Genomic DNA, 24,561 nt, shown 5'->3' on the forward strand with positions numbered 1-24,561 from the left:
ACTGCAGAGAGAGGATACAGCACCTTAACGTGTCAGACCTTTCAGAAAGAAATTTGTAATCATGATTATTTTCACAGTCTTAACTAATGAAACTTACTTATCAGTTTCCAGAACACAAACAGCCCAGAACACAGTGGGGTGGGTGTGTGTGTGTGTGTGTGCGTGTGTGTGTGTGTGCAGTAGGAAGGTTTTCACACCCATGTGCTGACAGGTATGGTTAGGTTTGGCTGTGCTCACCTTAAACCTGCCTTGCATATGCATGCACAGTATAAAAAAACAATTCATGACATCATCATTTTGAAAGCCAATCACAACTCAGTATGCAGTTTTGGTGTGATGTGATTTGAAAGCCTCCATTCACTGAAAACAGGCTTCTTGGTGATGCAGATGCGTTATCTTGTGTCCAGTAGGTTAACTTGTTTTGTTTAATTTTTTTTCCAGTGAAATTTCAGTCTAAAATAAACCTTCAGTGAAGCTGCTGAACTTTATGTGTGGAACAACTTGCTAAATTAAATTAATTTAATTCCCGTCATAAACATTTATTTTTGTCCAGCCGACAGTCCAAAATCCAAAAAGATTCATATGGTTACCTTAGAAGCCGTAAACAGTCACTAGATATTCATATTTGAAAATCTGATTCGTTTTTTTTACCTTGTATTTAAAAGTCTAATCAATATCAGAAAATACTAGAATTTAGTTTGATGATTTATAATAAAATATAGAAACAATACTGTAACATCTGTAGAAAATATATTTTTAAAGTAATGTAAATAATGTTATCATTGAAAATAATCTATGACTTTTCATAGTTTAAATGAAACAAACTCAAAATACCAGTGGACAAATGTTTACATAACTGTACTAAAGCACACACAACAAAAAAACAATTATTTGCAGCATTACCACCTATGAATTACTAGCACAATATTGATATATCTTTTTTTTTTAAATATCACGGTTATCTCTAATATAATACACCTCTAGATTCCTGTATGATATCCAGGCTTTCTTTGTAAAAGATAAAATCCAATGAAGCACATTTAGATTGTAACAGCTTTGTGTTTAATGCAGCAAAGATACAAACAGTCCCCGCTGGAGCATTATTGCTCTACCGTGGTGTCATCTTTGGGGAACAATCGTGATGAAATGGAAATCTGTTTACTTTGCATTTATCAGCTGCCTTGACTTTAGCTGATAGCAGAACTGATACAAAACCTTCAGATCAGAAGAATACAATCAGTGTGGGCTCATTTAAATACAAATAAAGTACATGCCTTATTTTTAATTTATGCAATAAAATAAGATCCCCTAATCCTGAGTATATACAGCCAGAAATATATGCAGCGAGCACAGATCACTTCCTTCGAAGTAATAACAGAGTTTTATTTCAGATTAGCTGTTCGGATGTCAATAATTCTCGCCAAGGCCCGTTTCGAATCTTGCATAACGAGAGCCGACCCACGCCTTTCATCCTTACTGTAATTGTTGTGTGCATCAAAGACGAGGGAGACTGACAGGCTGTATGGGAGGATTAATACAGTGGGTGAGTGACGACATACTGAGGCGGGAGGGAGGAGCGAGAGAGGGAGAGGAGAGCGAGAGACGAAGGTATGGGGGTGAGGAGGAGGAGAATGAGAGAAAAGTAGGAGAGGACAAAAAGTGGGGAGAGAGTTAACGAGAGGGACAGCATTAATTGTGTGCTTTGTGCCGGGGCTCTTTTGCTGAGTGTGGCTGTCGAGGTGCGGGCGCTCACCCCTCCAGCAGCCCGCCGTGATCTGAGCCAGCTCTCAGACTGCTGTATTCCAATGCAATTAGGCCACTCAAAGGCCTGCTTAAAGCTGCACCCCCACCACACACACACACACTGATAGCAACATCCCCTGTGGGTCCCCTTCATTGTAGCAGGGACGTGTATTCTGTCCCTCTTTGAGGCCTTGGATGAAGAGACCACCCCGGGGAGCTGAAAAAAAAAGCAAGGATTACCTCTCTTTCTGTCCCCTTTCCCTCTGTCTTTCTCTCTCTCTGCCTCTTTATCTTCCTCTCTTTCTGGTTTCACCTCTAAAGTCTATCAGCTCGGGCAGGCAACTGAGCTCAGCTCCCGTTAGCGTCTCCAAAGAGACACAAGTTGGAGCTCCTTTTTTTTTTCTTTTTGCAGGAGGAAACAGAAGAAGAGGAGCAATGAGGCATTCCTGTGATGGATGTCATTGTGGGACTGCTCTAGCAATACCACTTCCCTCTTCCTCTTTCATTATTCATGCAGTCATATATTTCAACAAGTGGCGTGGGGCGTGTAGCTCGCTAGCTCGTCCCCGTTGGCACAGGCGCCACAGCCTCAGTCAGTCTGTCCCCCTCTGTGTGCTGTATTAAGAGAAAGCGCTCCATGATAGCAGAGCTCTCTTGGCTGGCTTTCAGTGCGTCTCATTCCCCAGAAAGCATTTAAAACAGATTACAAACCTAACGCTACACCTCCCCAATAAGAGAAGAGAGGAGGAAAGAGGAGGAAAAAAAACCTGGCACATTAGCACCTGCAATACTAGTCAATGGCATCAACAGATTAACGAGGTAATCCACACAATGAGGTCTTTGATTCGTGTGGTTTGGCAGGCAATAATGCCAGGCATAATACACACTGTTATTTCAGGCTGTCCCAGCACGAGAAAACCTGGCAGAAGCTGATCTCTCTCTCTCTTTTATTTATTTATTTTTTGTTCTTTCTATCAGATGAGCTTCTTTTTTTTTTTTTGAAGATTTTTAACTTGTGCATCTGGCGCTTTTGCCCGTTTTCTTGTCGGGGAAATAACCTGCTGGCTTCTCCTGTGGCACATGTGAAGCGAGGAATCACAGGCTTTCTGAAGGCTGTTTAAACAGCAGGGCTGAGGAGCTCTCCATCGTCCTTCCCCCCTTATTTTTCTGCATAAGGACGTGTGTACAGGATAAGTGTGTGTGTGCGCGCGCGAGTGTGTGCGCGGAAGATCTCGCAGCCCCATCGCTCATGTGCGGCTCGATTAGCCCCACGTGCCTCGTTCGTCAGACGTGGAGGCAGAGCAGATGGCAGAAGACGCACCGTGTTACCATGCTGGAGCACTATGTAACGCTGCTCTAATTGAAACATCAATACTGCCCTGTCAATACACTACTGCTACTTTACAAAACACCTCCACCAACAGACCTGCACTAGACTGGCAAAGAAAAAAAAAAGTTTACCGCCCGGGGTGAAAGTAACTTTCTCTGTAACGCTTCCTGGTCTTTTTAATCTCCTAATATTAACACTTCACTTGCTTTCTGTTTGTATACAGCTTGTGGTGTTAAAGGAAGCATGCATGGGAAAAAAAGAAAAAAGAAAAAAGGAAGAGATCCTCCTCAGCAGTATCTCCACTGTGGCAAAAATTTTAATGAACTGATAGAAAGTTGAGAGAGCTCACATGGCTGTGATCAGTAATTCGACGTTATTGGGAATTCAGTGGAGAACAGAGAGAAATTAGGCGGCTAGGAATTAATTTGTTATTTGTCCAACTCAATGAGGAGTGACGCAGCCCCCTTTAATGAACGGGGTAATCCATTTCTTATTGCACGGAGCTGAATTCACCCTTCATTGAAGTGGAAAAAGACAAACATATCTTCCACTAACCTTTGCTACTTCCGAAGGCAAACCAGGAGTGGGATCGGGGGTTGGGGGGCGGAGACGAGCGCTGCTGGAGCTATTTGTTTTTCAGAAACAGGGTTTTGGGGTTTGTGTAGGCGAGAAAGTGGGTTTCAAAGCCGACCTACAATAAGTCATCTTTGCTGATACCGAGGCCACAAAGTCAAAATACAGTACGCTGACTTGATTCATGATTAACTGGCTTTTCTGCACTGTGGAAAACTACAGTCTTTACGAAACTATGGTTCATGGTTGTGTTTTTAACTCCCTTCCCTCTGCCCCGCCCCCTCTCATGCCTTTCTGCTCACAGATCCGTCATCTGTTGGATCTAAAACGCTTGATTGTGCCGACATCCTGGATCTTCTGTGAGGGCAAGGACCTGCGCTCCTCATCCGCGTCGTCCCCGAAGGTCTCGGTTTCAGGAGGCTCCCTCTCAACAGTAGGTCTTGTTTTCTGGGCAACATGTGTGTCAAGTATCTGTGGGACAGTGTAAATAGTCATAAGATAGCAGTCTAGGGTCTGATTTTGCTCTTCAGTTCACTTATTGGGTAATTTTATAATATGAAAATTCTCCTACAATCGAAAACGCTGTACCTGAGTGGGTTACATTTCAATAGGGAAAAATCTCTTTAATTAATTAACTGAATATCACAATAGTTGCCAATTCAATTAAATAATTGTTTCAGCTGTTAAAAAACAAACAAAAACAAAAACAAAAAGACCAACCACATATCTATTATGAAAAAAAAAAATAAAGCATTCTGGTGGCCAAATGGGCAGAGTGCCATGTGTCTAGCGTGCAAACTCACATTCCTCGAATTCATTAAATCAAATCATTTTCCCTTCATCTATTCCACTCCTCAGTCTTCACCCCCCCTAACAGAAAAAGCACAAAAAACCCAAACTATAAAAATAACCTGTGTTTTAGGACTGGTGGGGGTTGCAGCTTACCTTGAAAGCCAAACTAGATGTCAGGCTCGACTTAACCGGTCTGTCTCCTCGAGTTTTTCCCATCTGGTTAATGAAACAGATGTTTCATGTTAAAGACAAACAAAATATGTACAAAATATGGCTCTGTTGTGTGAGGGAAGCGAAAATACACTGATTCCTGCATTTCCCATAATGCAGATTTCTTCCAACCTGGTAATGAACCATATTTTTCAGCTTCTTAAAGTTATTCCTCACCGTGACACCAATGTCTTTACAGGCTGAGCAGCACTCGGCTACACTAGCAAGCTGCATTCATGTGCAAAACCAGTAGAGAAACTCTAATTTCTAATAAGCAATATTTTATTTTTAGTAGCTATGGTACGTTATTTATTCTTGTTAAGGCTCCTTGTGGGCTTCCATCTGCTGCACTTCTCACCACCACCACTTGCAGCAGGAGTCGCGACTCCTTTGACATCCTTTTCCCCCTCCTTATGGAAGTCAAAAAGCTGAGAAAACACACAGAGGAAATGGGCCACGAGCTGTTCAGAGGAATCCAATTCAACTCTGTTTTTGCAAGAAAAAAGGCAAGGACAAACAGCTGAATTTGAAATCAATCAAACGCTGGCTCTGTCCACAGGAGCAACGTTCAGGCTCTGGTTACGATTTGATCTTGGCTCAAGTTTTCAGTGAGTGTTGACGTCTCAGAGTTGTGAGGAATCCCGAGCCGGCAGCTTACAGCGGGGGTTTTAGTGATACAGTATTTACAAGGCATGAGGAAGTGGGAGCGCTGCAACAGACGGCACCATACACGGTGCTTTCAATTATTTCTCACAGCATTCATGAAAATAGAAGCACAGCGGGGAGTACAGTATGAACGACAAAACTATAAAAAGACACGGAGTGAAAAGAGAACTCCCAAGCTAAAATAAATGGCGTTGTGTGCCGTTGCTTGGTGGAGAGCTCAGAAAAATGCATGCCTCCCAAAAAGAGTCAGAAATAGCGTAGAGTACAGACCAGAGTAGGGGTGATGGAGCAAAATGGATGCATAAATAACTGGAAGGAGGTTGAAGTTTGGATTTGAGAGCATCTTATGAATCGGTTTTTAGAGTTATGTTGGCCTGATGCTCTAAGTAGTGGGCATCAAAGAGCCTCTCATACACGCAGATCCATTCATAATATTAAATATGAAGGCTTGATGGAAACTTGCTGCAACTTACATGGGTTTCAGAAAGGAGAACACCTGCTTTTTAAGTTTGCGCTGTTAGCATGCTAATTCGTTAACATTTGCTAAGCACAAATGAGGCTAACGGGAATATGGCTAATTTTCTACTGTAGGTTATTGTTTGTGAACCTGCCACCTTAAATTATTGGCTTGATGATAATGCTATAGAAAAACAGACAGAATACAAACATTTCGGCACATAATCATCATCAATCCGTCCTGTAGTTGATCGCATATATTTTTGGGGTCTGGATCAAAGCAGTGGACTGACTCCCAGCCCTACTGACCTTTCAGCTCATACCGCTATGCTGCTAACATGGGTGAAAACAAATGAAGCACCCAGTCCAAACTCATGATGCTGTTTCTTACATCAGAGTGTTTCTCTCTGCACTGCCATGTTATATTACAGTCTTGCAGTATTTATATGCCTTGATAACTTATCACACAAGCGCAGTGTGATGCTGCAAACCTCAGCTAAGGCTAAAACCCGTTCCAAAGTAAGAACTTAGAACAGAGACCAGATTGTGATATTTTCTTGACAACACCAAACAAAAAAATAAAATTGCAATAACTTTGCGTGAAAACAGACCAACTCAACCGATCACATTACCTGTTGGCAGAGGTAATACGATTCAACAGCAACAGCAACTTCGGGTTTATGTTGTTTGCTGTGTATTAACATCATTCATTGTTCAATTAACAAAAAATTTTTTGGCATCAACCTTGATTGCTTTATTTAAAAAAAAATATATACATATTAAAATGAAAACCCAAAGATATCTGTCAGACTGTTTGTTTTGTAATTGTGTCACAGAGTTCCCAGTTCAGATCAGAAATGATGGTGGTGAACACAGTGTTACTGTTATCCAAGAGCAAGGACGACAACTACGATGAACAAATAGAAAAATCCACGACCACAAAAAAAAGAATAAAAACAACCTCCAGATGAAAAGCTTCAGATTGGTAAATTTAGCATATTCAAGCGAATAGGCGCACACACCTACACTGCATCCTTTCTGCCCTCCAACACATCACCGCAGACAGACGACAACTAGCTTTTCCTCGAGCTGATCTTTCTCTCTTCTCTGAGATGAGAAGATGCTGGTGAGTAGAGAGAGGGAGAGGCTCACAGACAGAGACGTTTGTTTCCCAGCCCTTCCACCGTCTTCCGTGGGACGACCCTCCCCATCCACCCCCAACCAACCAATCCCCCCCCCAACCTAATGGATCAAACAAAGGACATCATTTGTAGGCCAAGTCTTTTTCTGAGCGTCTCTCTCCTCAGCTCTGCATACCAATCCAATACAGCCCAAGGAAAAAAAGCCACGCTGTGGTACGAGTGTGCGTGTGTGTGTGCGTGCATGTGTGTGTGTGTCTCTGGGCCGGGGGTTGGAAGGTCTGTTTGCCTCTCCGCCAAGCATCGATTTATCCTTTTCTCCAATTTATTTCTCCTCCTTGCCTCTGCAATCCATTCAGATCTGCCTCTAGGGGAGGAACTCGGGGTAAAGACGTTGTCAGGCCTTGCCGTTGCCTCCTAACACCGGCTCAAAACTCATCTACAGGCCCGGGGACCGTGTACCCCTGCAAGGACACGTCGGGCAGCAATGTGTGCATGCAAACAGCTACCTGTCGTCCGGCGGCACACTTCTGTCAAGGCTGTAATTGGCCTGATAATGCAGCATAAAGGACAGTGACAGGGGCTTGTGAATTTGTTTCAGCTCAAACGCTGGGGCTGGAGCAATGATTAAGTAGACCGCAAAATGTCGTCTAATTTTCTAAGGAGCGTTATACCCTGGTGTTTTTTCTGCAGTAACAACTGTTGGAGAAGCCAGAATGATATTTAATTGTTCCTCATAATCAGGCCTAGACTACGAGCAGATATGATGGGAATAACAATATCTGGAGTCCCGATTCAACTGTCTGATCCTTATCTCTGCCTGTATGATTCTGACATTTTCAGATGTTATTACTCACACTCAAGGATTTGTATCCTAAAGCCTCGACAGTGACGACGACGGCGCTCAATAGAAATGCTGCATGTGCACAAATCCCACGGCTCTACCCCCTATCCACACACACACACACACACGCACACGCACACACACACGCACACACACACACACACACACACACACACACACACACACACACACACACACACACACACACACAGAAACACCCTTGACAGAGATCTGTGAGCCATTCTTCAGTGTCACAGTGAGCGACGCCTGGCACATCCTTATACCTGAAGTTGATCAATGCAGATATGTCCAGGGGGAAATTGAAATCCATAGGAAATTAGGCGACGCAAGTGATTTATTGGAACAGTAAATCATGGTGCCTGTGATGTGTGGAGAGTCTGTGTTCCAGCTCTGTGCGCCATACTGTACCTTTCCTCTTAGTGACATGGCGATATCAGCAGCTCGCACCTTCTTCTCCCTCTCCATTTGGTAGATCCACTGCAGCAGGTCCATAGGAGGGGACTGGTCCCTCTGGAACAACCACCCATGAGGGATAGGGTGATTCAACCCCATGGACACAACACTCTGCAGGGGTCCCTCTGAAGTTAAAAATAGAAGCACAATTAGATTGCTGTATGCCTCACTACCTATGTTTCTATCTACAGTACATGCCAAACATGTTTCTATTTCATTTTTAAAATAAGACAGGAACGGTTCTGTGGTCTGTAAATACATAAAGTGTGCTGGAGTGGCTCTAGCTCAGGTAGTAGAGCGGGTCACCTACTAAGTGCTCCAGTCTGCATGCCAAATATCTTGCCCAAGGATGCATTCATCGGAGTGTGAATGTGTATGAATGCTAGTTAGGTAGCACTGAAAACCTAGAAAATTGTGATTGGGTGAATGAAAAAGTTGTATAAAGCGCTTCGAGTGCTCAGATAGAGTAGAAAAGCGCTATATAAGAACCAGTCCATTTACCATTTCTGAGGTTAGTAGCAGAAAAATGTTATTCAGGCAGTTTTGCTAAAATAATATTGGGTGATATTTGCCTTGCAATTTCATTTTGCACATACATCAGAAGATTTTATCGAGTCAATCCTGTTTTGTTACAGTTTACAAACTGTTATTTTCATCCATTGTTGTGCAATATTTTTATATGCAGGGTTTTACTTGCAGGAGGAGTTCTTGTTCTTCCAAAGAGCCCTTATTTAGATTGATATTAAAATCAGCAGCAGCTGATTTAAAACCAGATTTTTGAATTTATACTTCTGTTACTCAACAAGAAAATTTACAGTACTTTTTTGTTTTCGGTGAGATACTGCAACACAGACTCACTGCCTTCACCCCACCAAGGGGTCACTGTGAGCCAAGAGAGTCATGCAGGAGTTTTCATTGTTAGCGGCAGACTCTGCCATTTCAGTGTCAGACTCAAACTGTCTACCCTTCAAAAGGGATTCCCTGCATGAAGATGCAATCCAGCCTTTCCATTTATCTCACTGACATCATCCTCTTTAGTTAGAATAAGTAAGCGCAGTGACACAACATATCCATCTGTTCCTTGCATTAATAATATCAAAGAATGTGTAAGAATCATTTTGCAGAATTAAAAAAAGAAAGAAAAAAAGCAGGAAGCATGTATTCTATCATATTACAGAGTATAATATTGTAGTAATAGAGGCACACACACATAAAAAGCACTAGTCTGTCCTCAACTTAGAGGATGCTTCTCAGCTTTCTGTGTATTAAAAGATCCCTGTAAGGATGAAACTGCAGGACAGAGTCACTTACAGCACAAACAGCAAAATGAAAAATATATATCTGACAGAGTATTTGTAGTTGAGGGGACTGAGTTCATGCACAAATGTTCAAATAAATCCACAAGCTTTCCTTGAGAATAAAACAGAGATAGTGTGTAGTGTGAATCCCGACTGAAGAATCAGCCCCCCACCTCTCAAACACTCCCAACTCCCCCTGCCTTTGCTGTTTTTTTTCTCTTCCAGGTACATCACTTGTGTTCTTCTAGCTTGTTTTTGTCCTGCTTTAATTGCTTTTTCTTTTTTTTTTTTCCCTTTTGCAGCGAAGGAAGAAAAGACAACAACAAGGCGGTGAGGGCTGCAGCTAATGGAGAGGCTGTAATTGTGAATGGAGGCATTCATCTGGAGACATCGTCCGTGAATTGCACTGCACAATACCCAGCGCCGGGCTGCTCAGATCACCAAGCAGTCACCAAGCACGCGTGCACACACGCACACGCGCACACATATAAACATGCTGAACCCTCAGATCACTGGTGCTCAGAGGAGCAACGTAATCACACTTCCGCAGAGAGAAAGACATCGAAAAGGGGAGGAGAGAAGGAGAGGCTGAAGAGGGGGGAGGAAGGGAAGAAGAGAGGAGAAATTATACAAGGAGATAGGAGGAGAGGAAGGGGGAGGAGGAAAACGGAATGGTGAAATTGATGTTTCCTACCATTTGATTTGGGCCACAGAGCCCAGGAGGCAGATCAGATAGAGCTACATGCACACACAGAATCAGCACATGCAAAGAAACAAGGATGCATGCACACCATCCCTCTTCCATAGAGCCCATACATGAAAGACACGCATGCACAGACTCATATACAGAGGCATACATTTAAAGCCATAAATCTGTACAAATATTATGTAAATAACCTGTAGAAGCTCACAGAACCATCTCACAAACCCCATAATTTCTTCTACCTGCTTGAACATTTAAACACAAACACACAAATGCACACACACATATTTTTTAAAGAAGACACAACAAAGCCTATAGTATGGAAGGAAAAAAAAAGCCCTCATCCCGGCGAGGCGAGACGAGACGAGGCACCTGTCAGCTCGGTGGTTCCTGCTACTACAGAGAAACATCAAGAAACAACAACTCAATTAAGCACACCATCCCTGTTCAATTACTGCCACATAATCACAGCAATTTACCTTCACTTGCTGCACAGCCACCAAACAAACACACACAGAGGCACAGGCGCACATACAGAGGCGGTTTCCCCTCACAAACGCCAGCAGAGACACAGCCGCATCACAAAGACTGACCAGACTGGCTTCATTCTACACATCATTAATGTGAAGCTCATCTGGAGGCATCCGCAGGCTAACCAGCATCAAACAGACACGGAGGACGACGGCAGAGAACAATTTAAGTGAAATGCTTATTCACTAAATATGTGATGAACAGCAACAGCACTTCCCAACATGTCCATTACAGTACTGCCACCACTATAAATAGCACAGCTTCTGTCTAGCAAATGTAGCTCGGTATATTTAAGGGTACGCGCTGTAAGTAAGTAACAGAAATCATTTGTGACCCAAATCTGTTCATCTTAATCACTTCTTGCACATTCTTTATGACACCAGGGATCTCAAAATCATCAGTAAGTTGCTATAATTATCATCATCATTAACTAAGAGTGAAATAACCTTTCCACAATGGTCCTGTTTGCTATTGGGCCTTGCTTCTGATATTCTTTTTCTGTGAGTGGCATAAAGATTTGTTATTTTATCGTTCCAAGAAATCAGACACATTTTGTGTCTTCAAACTCCATCCATACATGTTCAGGATGAGTGAGAATGCCAAATGTGAGCCATGGTTTCACCCATCATCAGCATGCAACCTAAATAATTCTTCTGTGTCAGAACAAGAGCAAATCCCTCCCTGTAAAAAGTAACAAGCCTAGGTAGTAGTGACGCTGACTTAAAGGCATTTAAAATCTGCAGAAGTCTGTTATACACTAACACAAACATAGCAGCTAAAGACCACATGACCCAGGGTGATGCTGATGCCATCTGCCAAAGATTAATTTTTAAAAGGTAACAAAAAGCAGAGATCAACAGGCTTATAGGATCACGCAGAGGAGAGACATTTTTGGGACAAATCTACAGTTGAAGTGCTGTTTCAATGATAATTTTCTTGTGCAGCTAGTTTTCATCAACTTTGCAGTCAGTATTGTGATGATGTAATAGTGTAACATATCACTTTCTACAGGGAACTCATTAATTACTTTAAAAAGTACACATATTAAGTACAATCAAGTCTGAAACATACAAATTCATATCTTACTAAGTTTAAGTTTACTGTTTCTATGACAAACTTCATATTTAGCAGACAGATTTGGAAAGCTATTTATAAAAAATATGAAAACGCACTCTAATCTATTCTGCACACAGCGTAATACAAGCTAGTCTGGAAATTAGAATCATCCAAAGTCATGACTGAGGGTGATGCTCAGGGCACAGTGTGGCTAACTGGCCCACTACAGAATGATGTCACTGGGGATACGACTGAGGAATAGCAACACTGTAAGAACCTGTGAATGAAGTGAGTGTGTGTGTGGACAGCAGATTGACTAACAGCTTGAACTTGGGTTAGATCCAGGAGCATGGGGAGGGATACATGGATGGATGAAGAGAGAGGGAGGAGGGAAGAGGGGGGGAGCCATTGATTTCTCAACAGAGAGATCAGCATCTTGACAGAAAGAGACGAGTGAGCAACGGAGCAAGACACACACACACAGAAAAAGAGAGGAGATACCCACTGCGGCCCTCGGGTGAAATTCCATGACTTTTCCATAACTGAGCTTGAGTACTTTTATGTCCTAAAAACACACCTTCTTCCTAATTTGGGCTGAAACAGGGATGTAATGCGAGGAAAAAAATAAATCTAAAATAAATCTAAACTTTGACAGCACTTTGGTTAAGGTTCCTGACTTTGCCTGACTATCAGTAAAAAGTGATATTCCAGGACCTCCATGACCAGTGTGAACCCCTGTTGACAGAGATCAACAAGAAAGTCTGGGTACGTCTCTCTCTCCCAGCATGCCTCGGTGAGTCTAACAAACCTGAAACCCCCGACAGGGACACAGAGGAAGGCGCTGTGGCTTTATGCTGTGTGTGGCTAACAAGATGTGTGTGTGTGTGTGTGTGTGTGTGTGTGTGTGTGTGTGTGTGTGTGTGTGTGTGTGTGTGTGTGTGTGTAAGTTGTGTGCAACAGGGAAGCTGACACACACTGTGGAGGAACGGGTGGGATTGAGAAGGGGCAGCCAGGGGTCACGCTGTAATTACACATCATAGTCCCTGTGGTCAGTCCACTGACTTCCTCTGACTGCGGTGCCTCAGCCACACGAGCAGGGATGGCAGGTGGTGGTGGGAGTGGATGGTTGTAGGAAACTTGGAATAATAAGGATAGCACATGTTATATCTATTTTCAGATTTCTATTGTTTAATTAGCTCGTGTATTATTTTTTCCTTGTCCTGTTTTTTATATTAACTCTGTGCATCGTTTGCAGTACGTCCAGCACACATGTCACACCTCTACAGTAACTCAGCCTCCGTGCCCACCTCAGAGTGTACCGGTTGCCGTTTTCACATACCGTGCGTGGTCCTGTGTGGGTGGTAGGTGCCATAGAGGATGAGTGTAACGCTGTGTAGAGCTCCGGCTGCCTCCTCTTCACTTGGCCTCGCGCAGCTCCTCACTGTGCCCTTGCGGTCAGTCACCTGGAAACAATCACCATGACAAAGACACCATTTCACCAAAAAACCGATCAATCGATCAACAAGTCAATCAATATTTTATGTGAAAATGTCCAAACACAGCAATACTAAAACCAAAGGCAAAGAATGAGAAGATCTGGCAGTATGTGAATAAAGCATGTAATCGTTAAACTGAGAATTTATCTTACAGTAAACTATTGGATGAACCTTTTCATGATGGAAAAAGTTTTTTTTAGGAAAGCGCCAGACTTCTCTTATAAAAAGGTGATGAAGTAATGGTATACATAAACATGAAATGGATTTTGATCGTAAATTATCATGCAGGAATTTAGTGGAATACACCGATCCATTCTGGCATAATTTAAATATCTAACTTTAGTTCATATCAGCTGAATTAATCCCAGATGCTTACATCGGATTTTGCACATGCGTCCCAACAGAAGCTCTGGTCTCAAGAGGTTAAGAAAGAGAATAAACATAGTAGCAGACTTCCCAGCATGCATTGTTACAGAGATAAAACTCCCCAGAGTCTCTGTCCGTTACTTTTACATTTATTAAAGCATAAAAACTGTGAACTAACGCTTCTTACTTTGTTTAATCAACCCACATTTTTAAGGCAGGAAGAGCTTATGTGTTAAAACCAAAGTGTAGATTACAAAATCATAAAGTCTTCATACAACAATACAAAAATAAACTCGATGGCAACCTTGAGTGTATAATGTGGATGGATATTCAGTAATGTGTTTTTTATAATGAAGATATCTTCTGGAAAGAAGGAATAAGGAATACTGTTACTGTAAGCATCAGTCTCAGCCCAGAATTTCACATCCACAGTTTTTAGTTTATTTATTTATTATTTTTTAATTGAGTTTAAGAGTTTAAGTGAAGGACAGAAGTTATTCATTTACTCTAAACAACCACAAAGAGTATCGACATGCCAACTGTTCAGCTGTTTTGAGGGATGTTTTTGGCTAGAGGTGGGTGGGGGTGAGATCATGTGACAGCTCAATCTGATGACTTAGTACTTAAAACTTGTACACAACAACACAAAAGACTTGTGACCTTTAATTTACAACGAAAAGCCTTTGACTGTCACAGCAGCAAATGCAGCGTGTTGCAGCAAAAGTGCAAGTTGAGGTCTGTAATCTCCAAAGGTACAAGATGAATCATTCCGTAATTTTCAAGGCAAAAATTAACTTCATCCCTACAAGAGCTGGTCAAGAGCATTCAACAGTGATCTTAGAGAAGCAACTGTTGCTGCCTGTCAATATGGCAAGTGGTATAAGAACATTTTCTTTAACAATCTGAAGTCACCATTCCAAAAACAGAAACAGTATTCATTAGTGGAAAACATTCTAGACAGCTGTCAGTGAAATTCACCTCAGCATCAGTCCGTGCAATGCGCAGAGAAAGTCCAAAAAGATCCAAAAGCTACATCTCATACTCTACAGAGCTCACTTAGCATGTTAAATGCTAATCATGACTTGCAATTAGAAAAAGGCTGAACAAATATAGCCTGTTTGAAAGGGTTGCCAGGAAAGAGCTTCTTCTTTCTATTAAAAAGCAAAACAAAACATGGCAGCGCATCTTAAGTTTTTAAAATTGAATCTGAACAAACCGCAAGACTTTTGGAACTATGTCCTTTGGACAGACGAGACCAAAATGGAGATGTTTGATGTGATGTTTTGTCCAACTGTCAAGCATGGTGGTGGAGGTGTGATGATTGGGTCTCGTTTTCAGTCACAGGACCTGGATACCTTGCAGTCATTTGGTCAACCAACTGTCGACTACTGCCATACAGACCTAGATCTAGATTTAATCATGAGGCCATCTGTCTGACAGCTAAAGCTTGTCCCATATGTGGTCAAGTAACCGGACAAGGATCACAAGTGCACCGGCAAATCTACAACAGCAACAGAGTTGCAATGGCGCAGTCAAAGTCCAGCCTTAACCCGACTAAAATGCCTGGCAGGACCTTAACAGATCTGTGCATAAACGAATGCCTGCAAAATTCAATGAACTGAAGCAATGCTGCAAAGAAGAGTGAAGTCTTCAACAACAATGTGAGAGACTGATAAAGTCATACGGAAAACTATGACTTCAAGTTATGGCTACAAAGGGTGGTGAAAAATATCTTTTTCACTCTGTCATGTCAGTTCTCTGACTTCCACTTTCAATTACATCAAATCATTATTTTATTCATAAATCAGGACAGTATTTGGATAAAAAATGGAAAAACGAAATCTTTTCTGTAGCTCAGCCCACAGATAATTAAAAGAAACTGTCCAGTCTGCCTCTCTGCCTGTATATTCTACGCAGTGTTTGTGTGTGTGTGTGTGTGTGTGTGTGTGTGTGTGTGTGTGTGTGTGTGTGTGTGTGAGAGAGTGCTCAGAGCAGATCGGAGGCCAGGCATGGCAGCCCCCAGCTGAGTGCTGCATTGATTTGTTGTTGGTAAACAAACAGCTGGATGCTACAGGTGGATCGATATGCCTTGCACGCCTCCCCGCCTCCCAGCAGGACTTTCTACTAGGTTGACATGGCTCTCTGAAGAGCTGCAACCCTGCTGTCACCGGGAAACCTCACGAGTCAAATATTTCAAATTCCAGATTGTTTCTAATTGAGCTGAAGTTCGTTTTACACATAAAGTTATGTTCCTGAATTCATAAAATATGCTTGTGAGTTCCATAACTTTGTAATCATTTTGTAAAGCACATATTTGGGGTCAACTATAAGTGCACCTTATCTTCATTATAACTGAAGATAAGGCAAAAATTAAGAAGCAGTCATCCAGCTATTACACTGAAGGCGTGATGAAAATGATATTTAACTACAATGTTATAAAAAATGTGAGAACTACATGTGGAGACAAAATCGGGGCATAGAGGATAGAAAGATGTTAAACTGACTTTTAGACAAAAGGGAGACAAAGAACATGAAAGGATTAGCAGAAGTAGAGGAACAGAGGGGAAAGTGGAAGGATTTCAAAAGCCAGAGAGAGAGAGTGAAACTACAGAGACAAAAAGAAGTTGGAGAGGGGGATTAGTGATGGGCCAGAGATGGCAGGATATCGAAACGGGTGAGTGTCAGGGTGATGGGAGCGAGACCCGGTGACTGGGAATGATGAGGAAGGAGTTCAGAAAGAGATGCTGATACACAGGTAGTGGAATTGTGAAAAAAAACAACATAGGAACAGTGAGAGATGGTGAGAGTGGGAGGATGATAGACAAAATGAGATGAAAAGAACAAAAACAGAGGACAAATTATGCATTTAGCGGAGAGCATCACTGAGAAAGACAATTAAATGGAGACATGCAAAGAAAAGACAAGAAAACTGTACTTTATGATGTTTTCAGTGCTTCTTCCCAGAGGAAGTATCAACTCCTTTCCAGGACACCCCGCTCCACATTTATACAATCATACACCTGGAAGATACTTTCACCACAAGTCCATAATTCTTAAAAGTACAGCTCCTCTGAGAAAGGACGTGACTTTGCACCGTGTTAAATTTCTGAATCAAAGCAAAGCTCGCTAGCAGCTACATTAGGCATCACTGCTGTGTCATTTCTCCAACCATTTCTACACCATCCTCTCCTTCTTAAAAGTTGACACCTTTTTACAAATACGTACTGATTGTTTTGCAGGTGGCAGATGTTTGTTTAGTCACTGTTACTATGGGTGTTAATTCTAAATAAATGGCTTTGTTAATTCTGCCAAGAAATGGTCAGTTTGTGATGATATAAAATACTTTCCTGAGATGTGTTTCCACATTTTTTAAATATAGATTCACTTTAATCTGAACCAATTATGCCTTCACTCTTTTTTCTCTCATGCAGTGGGGGAAATACTTGTAATAACGATTTAATCGCCTGCTAATTTTGTAAGTTTGCTCACTACCAAAGAAATGAACAGTCTGTAATTTTGTGCTAGTTTTATTTTAGTGGAGAGAGAGACAGGATATCAACCAAAAATCTGAAGTTATAAATTGATTTGCATGTCACTGAGTGAAAATAGTATTATTTTATTTATTAGTATTATTATGAAAAAAGTAGTTGATCCCCCACAAAAAACTTGACTTGGTATTTGGTGGAGAAACCCTTGTTGGCAAGTACACTAGTAACACGTTTCTTGTGGTTAGTCACCAGGTTTGCACATCTCAGGAGGGATTTTTTCACTCCTCTTTACAGAAACTCTAAATATTTTAGGTTTCTTGGCTGCTGCTTCACAAGCTTCAGCTCCCTCCACAGATTTTCTATAGGACTGAGGTCTGGAGACCTGCTAGACCACTCCATGACCTTAATGTGGTTCTTCTTTAGCAGAAGGTGGCAACTAAAACAGTTGCTACCTTCTCACCAAACTTCTTGCTGATGGACTTCACATTCCAGCCTTCTGCAGGTGTACAATCTTGTCTTGACCAGGTCTTGACCATGGTGGTGGAAGAAGCAGATTCTGTGGACAGGCTAGCATTTTATTCACGTAATGAGTTGAGATCAGGATATAAGACATCTATCGTCTTATTTATAACGATATAAATCACAAAAATTGAACATTTTCTGTAAATTCTGTGAATCTCGGGCAGCTCGACTTGCGTGAAGTGTTTCCAGCTGGGCGTCATGTACCCGGAGTCGAGTGTTTGACCCAATCCATGAAACTATATATTTTTCTACATAAGTTGTAACGGCCGCAGTTTTCGTTGTATTTATTACACGGTGTGCTGCGGGGGAAAGCCCGTTCCAACGTTTGCATCTAAGGTTTATTTTTTAGCACATAACGGCTCTTTTTTGCTTCTCATCCGTAAACACTCTTCATACTGTTTCACGTGATTCCGTTTATTTTGAAAAGTCTCAACAGGATCTTGAGCTTTATTGTGAAAGGCGTATGTGGAAAATAAACAAGCGGACACGCCATGGTTTTATCGTCGTTGTTGCTAACGACAACGCATGAAAACAGGCGCATGTCGGTCTGTAGTGTGGTTATATTGAATATAAGAGAAAGAGAGAACTTTAAGAAATAAATATAGCCACTACAGTGACCATCAAAATGATGAAAAAATATTGCCATAAACAGTTTATTTTGCGACACCACGAAACAAACGATAGCGATGAAACGATAAATGGCTTTTATATCATCGTTATATCGAACAGCCCTAATCAGGAGTATCTGAAATTAAGCAACTGATTGATGTAATCTGTGTATCACATGGGCACACAGTCAATCTGTGGGAATCAGAATTGGAGATGGGTTGTAGGAGATCAAATACTTATTGCACTCAATGTAATGCAAATCACTTTATGACTTTTATGTAATGTGTTTTTTTTCTGGATTTCTGTTTAATATTCTGTCTCTCACAATTAAAATGATACTAGCATAAAAACGAGAAATGGTTTATTTCCACCACTGTATATTTACTGTTAAAATAGTATGTGATCATAATAAGTACATTAACATATTAACTCACTCACTCACTTTAGGAGGGGAAGCCAATCAAGAAAAAGTTGGCTTGAAGACTGACAAGCTAAATTGACAGACGTATAAACTGAGGGGCCAGTGCCCAGTACAAGAACAATGAAGATTATTCTAAGCTTTGATTTATGCAAAGCTACCGTAGTAGACTCTAAGAATAAAAACTATCAAGCGAGAAATGAGGTCCCATTTTAAAAGACTTATCAAGTCTAACTTCATATAATTTTATATAACAGAAAAATTAAATCTGTAATTTAAAAAACAAAACTGCTGCATTGTCTGTTAAATGTTATTTTCTTTTCACAGATAACAGAATATTAAATAATAAGGTTTCCCACCCAACAGTTCAGTCTGCAGTTGTACTAACAGGTGTAAAATGTGCAACAGGAAGTTGCTAGACAACGGCACACAGGGCTCAGTCTACTCTCATGGAATAAACAGAAGCTTCAAAATAAAACCTCCAAAAAAAGAAACCTGCGATTGTTGGCAGTGTTAGAGAGTGAAGCAGTGTCAGATGGGAGGGGAGGAGGAGTCTTGCTGCGTCTACATATGTAAAGCAGCAGGGAAGCAGCAGTGTGTCAGACTGAGGCTCTGGCCCAACCTGGGCTCCTCACTGCTCCCTCCAACACATCAATCATCCAAAACAGGGCCATCATAGCCACGCTGCATGCTGGGAGACACACATGCACAGACACACACACACACTGCAGCAAGCTTACATGCAAATGTCTGCACAAACACACAAACACTGCTTCCATCAACACAGACATAAAACTGCGCACACACACATAGAGTAAACAAATATTCAGTGAATTGCAAACACGCGCATGTACTGCACCCTCGCACACGGCCAGCTTCTCAACAGAAGAGACACACGAATATACAGAATAATATGCTGCAAAAGCACACACATACAAACACCTAGAGTGCAATGAATTCACACAGACACACACACAAACTAGAGTCACACTCTCTGTGCCTCCCAGTCTCACACAAAACAGATAAACAGAAATAGGTATCCTGTGCCCACAGGGTGCCCTCGCCCCCGACCATCTGCGACGGGTGCCAACACACAGTGGGTGATATTTACATGGAGACCCCCCTCCATTACTCCCCTTCCTACCACAATCACACACACACACACAAATTAAAAAAAAAAAAAAAAACGAAGGGAAGAAAGAAAGAAAGAAAGAAATACCCACAAAGGGCCGCTTGGATCGCTTGATCTCCCAAAACTCATTAAACATGCAAATATATGTACATATATGCACCTCTAGAAATCCACCTTGGGCCAAAGTGAGTGAGTGTATGTGAATGAAAATGCATGTTTGTTTGCGTGTGATTGTGTTTCTACTTCAGGCTTTGACAGTGTTTCTGCCAAACTTGATACTGTGTGCAAGTACGTTGCTGTTACAGTAACGACAGAAGATGTTCTTACACTGGTTTTACCAGAGGTCAGCAGTACTTCTCCCCTGTACAGGTAGTACATAACATTGTAGGATAACTTTTTAAAGTCCGAAAAAAATCTGCCTTTTAAAAATGGGACCTAACATCACCTCTAAGAATATGAGACTGCAGCGAGTATGTTTTTCTCATTTCTGAATTATTTTTCAGTGTAGAGTTCATAAAAGCCCCAGATACACATTTTCTCCTTCGACAAGTTAAATCCAGCTTTCCAATTAGTTACTATAGTCAAACCACATTCAGTTCGATTTTATTTATACAGCGCCAAATCACAACAACAGTCGCCTCAAGGTGCTTTATATTGCAAGGTAAAGACCCTACAATGATACAGAGAAACAATCAGATGACCCCCTATGAGCACGTACTTGGCGACAGTAGGAAAGAAAAACTCCCTTTTAACAGGAAGAAACCTCCAGGAGAACCAGGCTCAGAGAGAGGCGGCCACCTGCCAAGCCTGAAGATGAGGGGAGGAAGACAGGACACAACATTCATCGGGCCTGTACAGTTAGACTAAAAACATAAAATCCAGTTAGTGTAATACTTTTTCAAAATGCAACGTCTAAAAAGTAAATATCAGAGCACTGCAGCTAATAGCACACGCTTGTATTTAATACCAAATATGATGATGAAGCAAATAAAACAACCTTATCGTAACAGTCTGGTGTTTTTAACGAACACCATCTTACCCCAGAAGGGTTTATCATTTACCCAGCGAGAATGAACAACACAAACTGTACCATATTCATCAACTCAAGGTGGAAGACAGTGGCAGAAACTGCGTAGTTAATACTTTATCTTCAGGTTTTTCTATTATCACTTAGTCACGGTGTATGTGTGTGTGTGTGTCTGTGTTTGGTTTGTGTAATCTGTTGGGGAGACAAGAGGGGAAAGACTCCTGAAGGAGCACAAGGGATGAAGATGGTAAATATATGATCTGTCTATCACAGACAGCAAGGGTGGCTGTTTGTGTGTCTGAGCGTGTGTGTGTGTGTGTGTGACCACAGTGCTGCAGGCTAAATAGTGCTATTATATTCCTACAGCCGCTCTAGTCACAGTCAGCTCGAGTCTCAAAGTCCTCTGGGAATCAGAGATGTCGCTGCTCAAAGACTGCTGCCACACTGCTATAAACACACACACACACACACACACACACACACACACACACACACACACACACACACACACACACACACACACAAACCTACCCTGTGGGCATGGCAGGTGGGGTGGGAGAGCAACGTATGTGTGTTTATATTTTTGCCGTGTTTTTTTCTGCTTGTGTGTTTGTGTGTATAAGGTCTCAGTGAAAGTGGAGCACAGTAATGACACCCTTCTATAATATTCTTTGAAAACTCATTGTATCAGGCAGCAGAAGGAATAGAAAAAAACTGCTGTCAGTCATAGTTACCAATTAGAAGAGTTGTTACTGTACCACACACGCACACAGTAAAAGACTTCGTACAGTGAAATTACAAAGAGGGATACTTCCCTCATACCTTTCATGGTCAGTCACAGTGTAGTTAGGTTTTTTTAATATTCTCAGGTTTTAAGATATCATTCGTCCGTCTAGGGCTGGGACTATTGATGATATAAACCTAATCATAATTGAGTTCATTTCAAACGTTGATTTAGTGTAGCAATATTAGAATAAGCACAAACTAAAAATTGATGACATCATCTACAATTTAACTTAATGAGCCCCCGATTCATATACATGTGACACATGCTCTTTTAACAGCAAGACATGATGCTTCCAGATTCTGTTTCAATACGAGTCATAACTGGCCTGAGATATGAAGCTCCCTGACTATAAATAAACTAGTTATTTAGAAAACATTTATCCTTGTTTAACTTGTATTTTGCAGCTCACATAAATCTCACTCCTTTTACAGCTCCTGCTAGGAAGTTTGAAGCTTAAAAGTCTTTAACCTCAACAAAATTTTAACTTAAAGTGTTCAGATTGTTAAAAAGAAAATGTGCATAGTCCACATCGAGGTCTGTTGATTATCAAGGAAAGTGGGGACACTGATTGCGGTGGAGATGAATCTGGTTAAATAACACTAAAACCACTGGTGACGACATTCACCACAGAGAGGAAAAAATGTCTACATTTGGGTGAAATTACCATTTTATCTTCTTATGGGCCATCCTTAATGACAGCGTGCATATTGTAAACTGCACGCTGTCATTAAGGATGGCGGTGGGATTTCCATATTGTGCAATACTGTCTCTGGTCAACAGTAAAAGCAGGGAGGTGAGCTGAGGCACCACAGATGGCGGTAGAGTGAGCACAAGGGAGAGCAGTTATGACAAGAGCGAGAGAGAGTATGTATTTCCAGCCCCGCATTCCCGTCTCCTTCACAACGCTAGAAGGTCAGCTGAGCCTCGAGCCATAACACTCGCTCCCTTTTCACTTCAGTCCCACTTTTATTCCTAGTAGAACCACAGCGCTCTTTGACAATTGTCATCATGACGAATCAATACGGACTTCTCCACAGACCCCGTGTCCCTCAGCCCTCGTTCTCTGCCGCCCTTGAGTTTTTAAACACAGATCCAAAACATAGTCCAGGTAAAGTCCCTTCCCAGGGCTCCATGTTATAGGTTACCCTTGCCTCTCTCTAAAACTCCTCTTTTTTCTTAGTCCTGTATGTCCTCTGGTTCTCTCCATGTATCAGTGTCAGATTTAATTGGCGTAGCTGCTTGTCAGAGGCTTTCTGTAGCAGCCTGCCAAATGTCAAAAACCATTAAAAATGACAATTTGTGTTATTTAGCAATCAATATCTATACACTTTCGGAAAAGAGAGATTTTGATTCATATAGTTGGACATTGTTGTTCAACTTTAGCCATGTAAGTCCTTGGTATCCCCCTCCCCACCCCACCATGCTAACGCACTGTCTCCTTTTCAAGCACCCCGTATTTGTGAGAGTGTGTACATGTTGCTCTCCAATCTACGGCAGAGCTGACATCCAGCATGAAACCAATCAGTGTGTGGGTGTGTGTATGGGCTGATTAGTGGCGTGCTAAGGCATGCGGCACGTCAGATGCGAGCGTTAATTCGTGTTGCGAGCATCGCGGCGACTTGTCTCGGCCCTCCGGTAATGAGCAACGGCACCGTTATGTGGCTCGGCTTCACGGTGCTTCTTCCCCATCTCTGCGACACACTGGGCCCTGGTAATTGGTCACAGAGGGGACAGTAAATCTGTATGAGGACGTGGGAGAGACACAGAGACATGGAGCCAGAGAAAAGAAAGAGTGTGTGTGTGTGTGTGTATGTGTGTGTGTTTGCATGTGTGCGAATTTGCAGGAGGAGGTAGGTGACGAGGACGGAGGGGGGGTGTCTTTCATCTTCACAGCTTTTTCTTTATAAACCTCCAACTGTTTACAAGGACTGACGCCTATTTGCACACACACAAATACAGACACACACACATTTCTACATAGCGAGTCGTCCCCCCCCCCAACTGCTACCACCCACACATATATACAGTAAATGACCTCAGCGCGCTACTGTCTGAGAGTATGGATTCTAATCAGATGTCGGCAGTATTGTGCCTGTCAAACCCGGCCAAGGTTACTTAACCTTCCAGTCTTAATTTCCCTTCCATTTTAGCTCCTTCCTCCATATCAAACATCAGCACATCTATGAGAGAAAAAAAAAGAAAGAGTGTGGGGAGGAAAATGAAGATTGCCATGCTTGGCTGAATCTTGGAGATGAAAGTAGAGGATGATTCACATTGCTATTACAAAATGAACTGAACCAAGCTGAGCTGAGCTGTGCCGGGCTGGGCTATTTTTAAACTTCTATACAACACAGCTACTGGAAGAGGACAATGTGAAGCGGAGCAAATTATTTCTATATCATGAGGGAAGGTATGCGAAACAAGGCCTCCAGGAGAGCAAAATTAATATATAAACTATGTCACAAAGATTTTGGCTACTTTTTCTTGTCACTTCTTTACTAGTTTCCAAGTCATATCAGTTATTAAGAGACAGACAAAAGGCTTTTAGTGTAATTACTTTTTATAGTTCAAAGCTAGCCAAATGTTTTAACATGCTGTATAAAACACATGAACATGTTATTAAGAACCACTAACAATGTTAGCTTCGCTAAATGCTAACATCAATTGTCATTAGTGGTCATGGGGACAATAACAAAACAGATGTAGTGATGTTTAATGGCTTGTCTTCATACCTCAAACTTGGATGTTGGAATGCCAGAGTTAGCACGTTACAGCAAGGAAAAACGGGATTTGTTTTGATTCTTAGCAAGGCAGAATCATTCAGGTATCGTGAGCAATGCAGTATAATACTTTTATTTGCACTTAAAAACACCACTGCAGCACACTTATTCAGGAATGCAC

The 24,561-nt window shown here is 41.7% G+C and overlaps 1 protein-coding gene across 5 annotated transcripts in view; it reads right to left on the bottom strand.

Annotated features, from left to right (window-relative positions):
• Positions 1 to 831: 831 nt before the first annotated feature.
• Positions 832 to 24,561, bottom strand: part of LOC309717018 (PC3-like endoprotease variant B) — a 232,501-nt gene continuing 208,771 nt past the window's right edge. For 4 of the 5 annotated variants that reach the window (XM_082551213.1, XM_082551215.1, XM_082551214.1 and 1 more), the window contains exons 17-20: positions 13,155 to 13,278; positions 8,183 to 8,352; positions 4,592 to 4,654; positions 833 to 4,117 (exon numbers count right to left, since the gene is read on the bottom strand). In XM_082551213.1, the coding sequence (XP_082407339.1) occupies positions 3,956 to 4,117; positions 4,592 to 4,654; positions 8,183 to 8,352; positions 13,155 to 13,278 (519 nt within the window). In that variant the 3' untranslated portion in view covers positions 833 to 3,955. Of the gene's footprint in view, positions 4,118 to 4,591; positions 4,655 to 8,182; positions 8,353 to 13,154; positions 13,279 to 24,561 lie in introns of all 5 variants that reach the window. The other variant, XM_082551216.1, reaches the window with a different exon arrangement.

The sequence above is a fragment of the Aulonocara stuartgranti genome (assembly GCF_965226115.1).
Source record: "Aulonocara stuartgranti genome assembly, chromosome: 11".
NCBI classification, from domain to species: Eukaryota; Metazoa; Chordata; class Actinopteri; order Cichliformes; family Cichlidae; genus Aulonocara; species Aulonocara stuartgranti.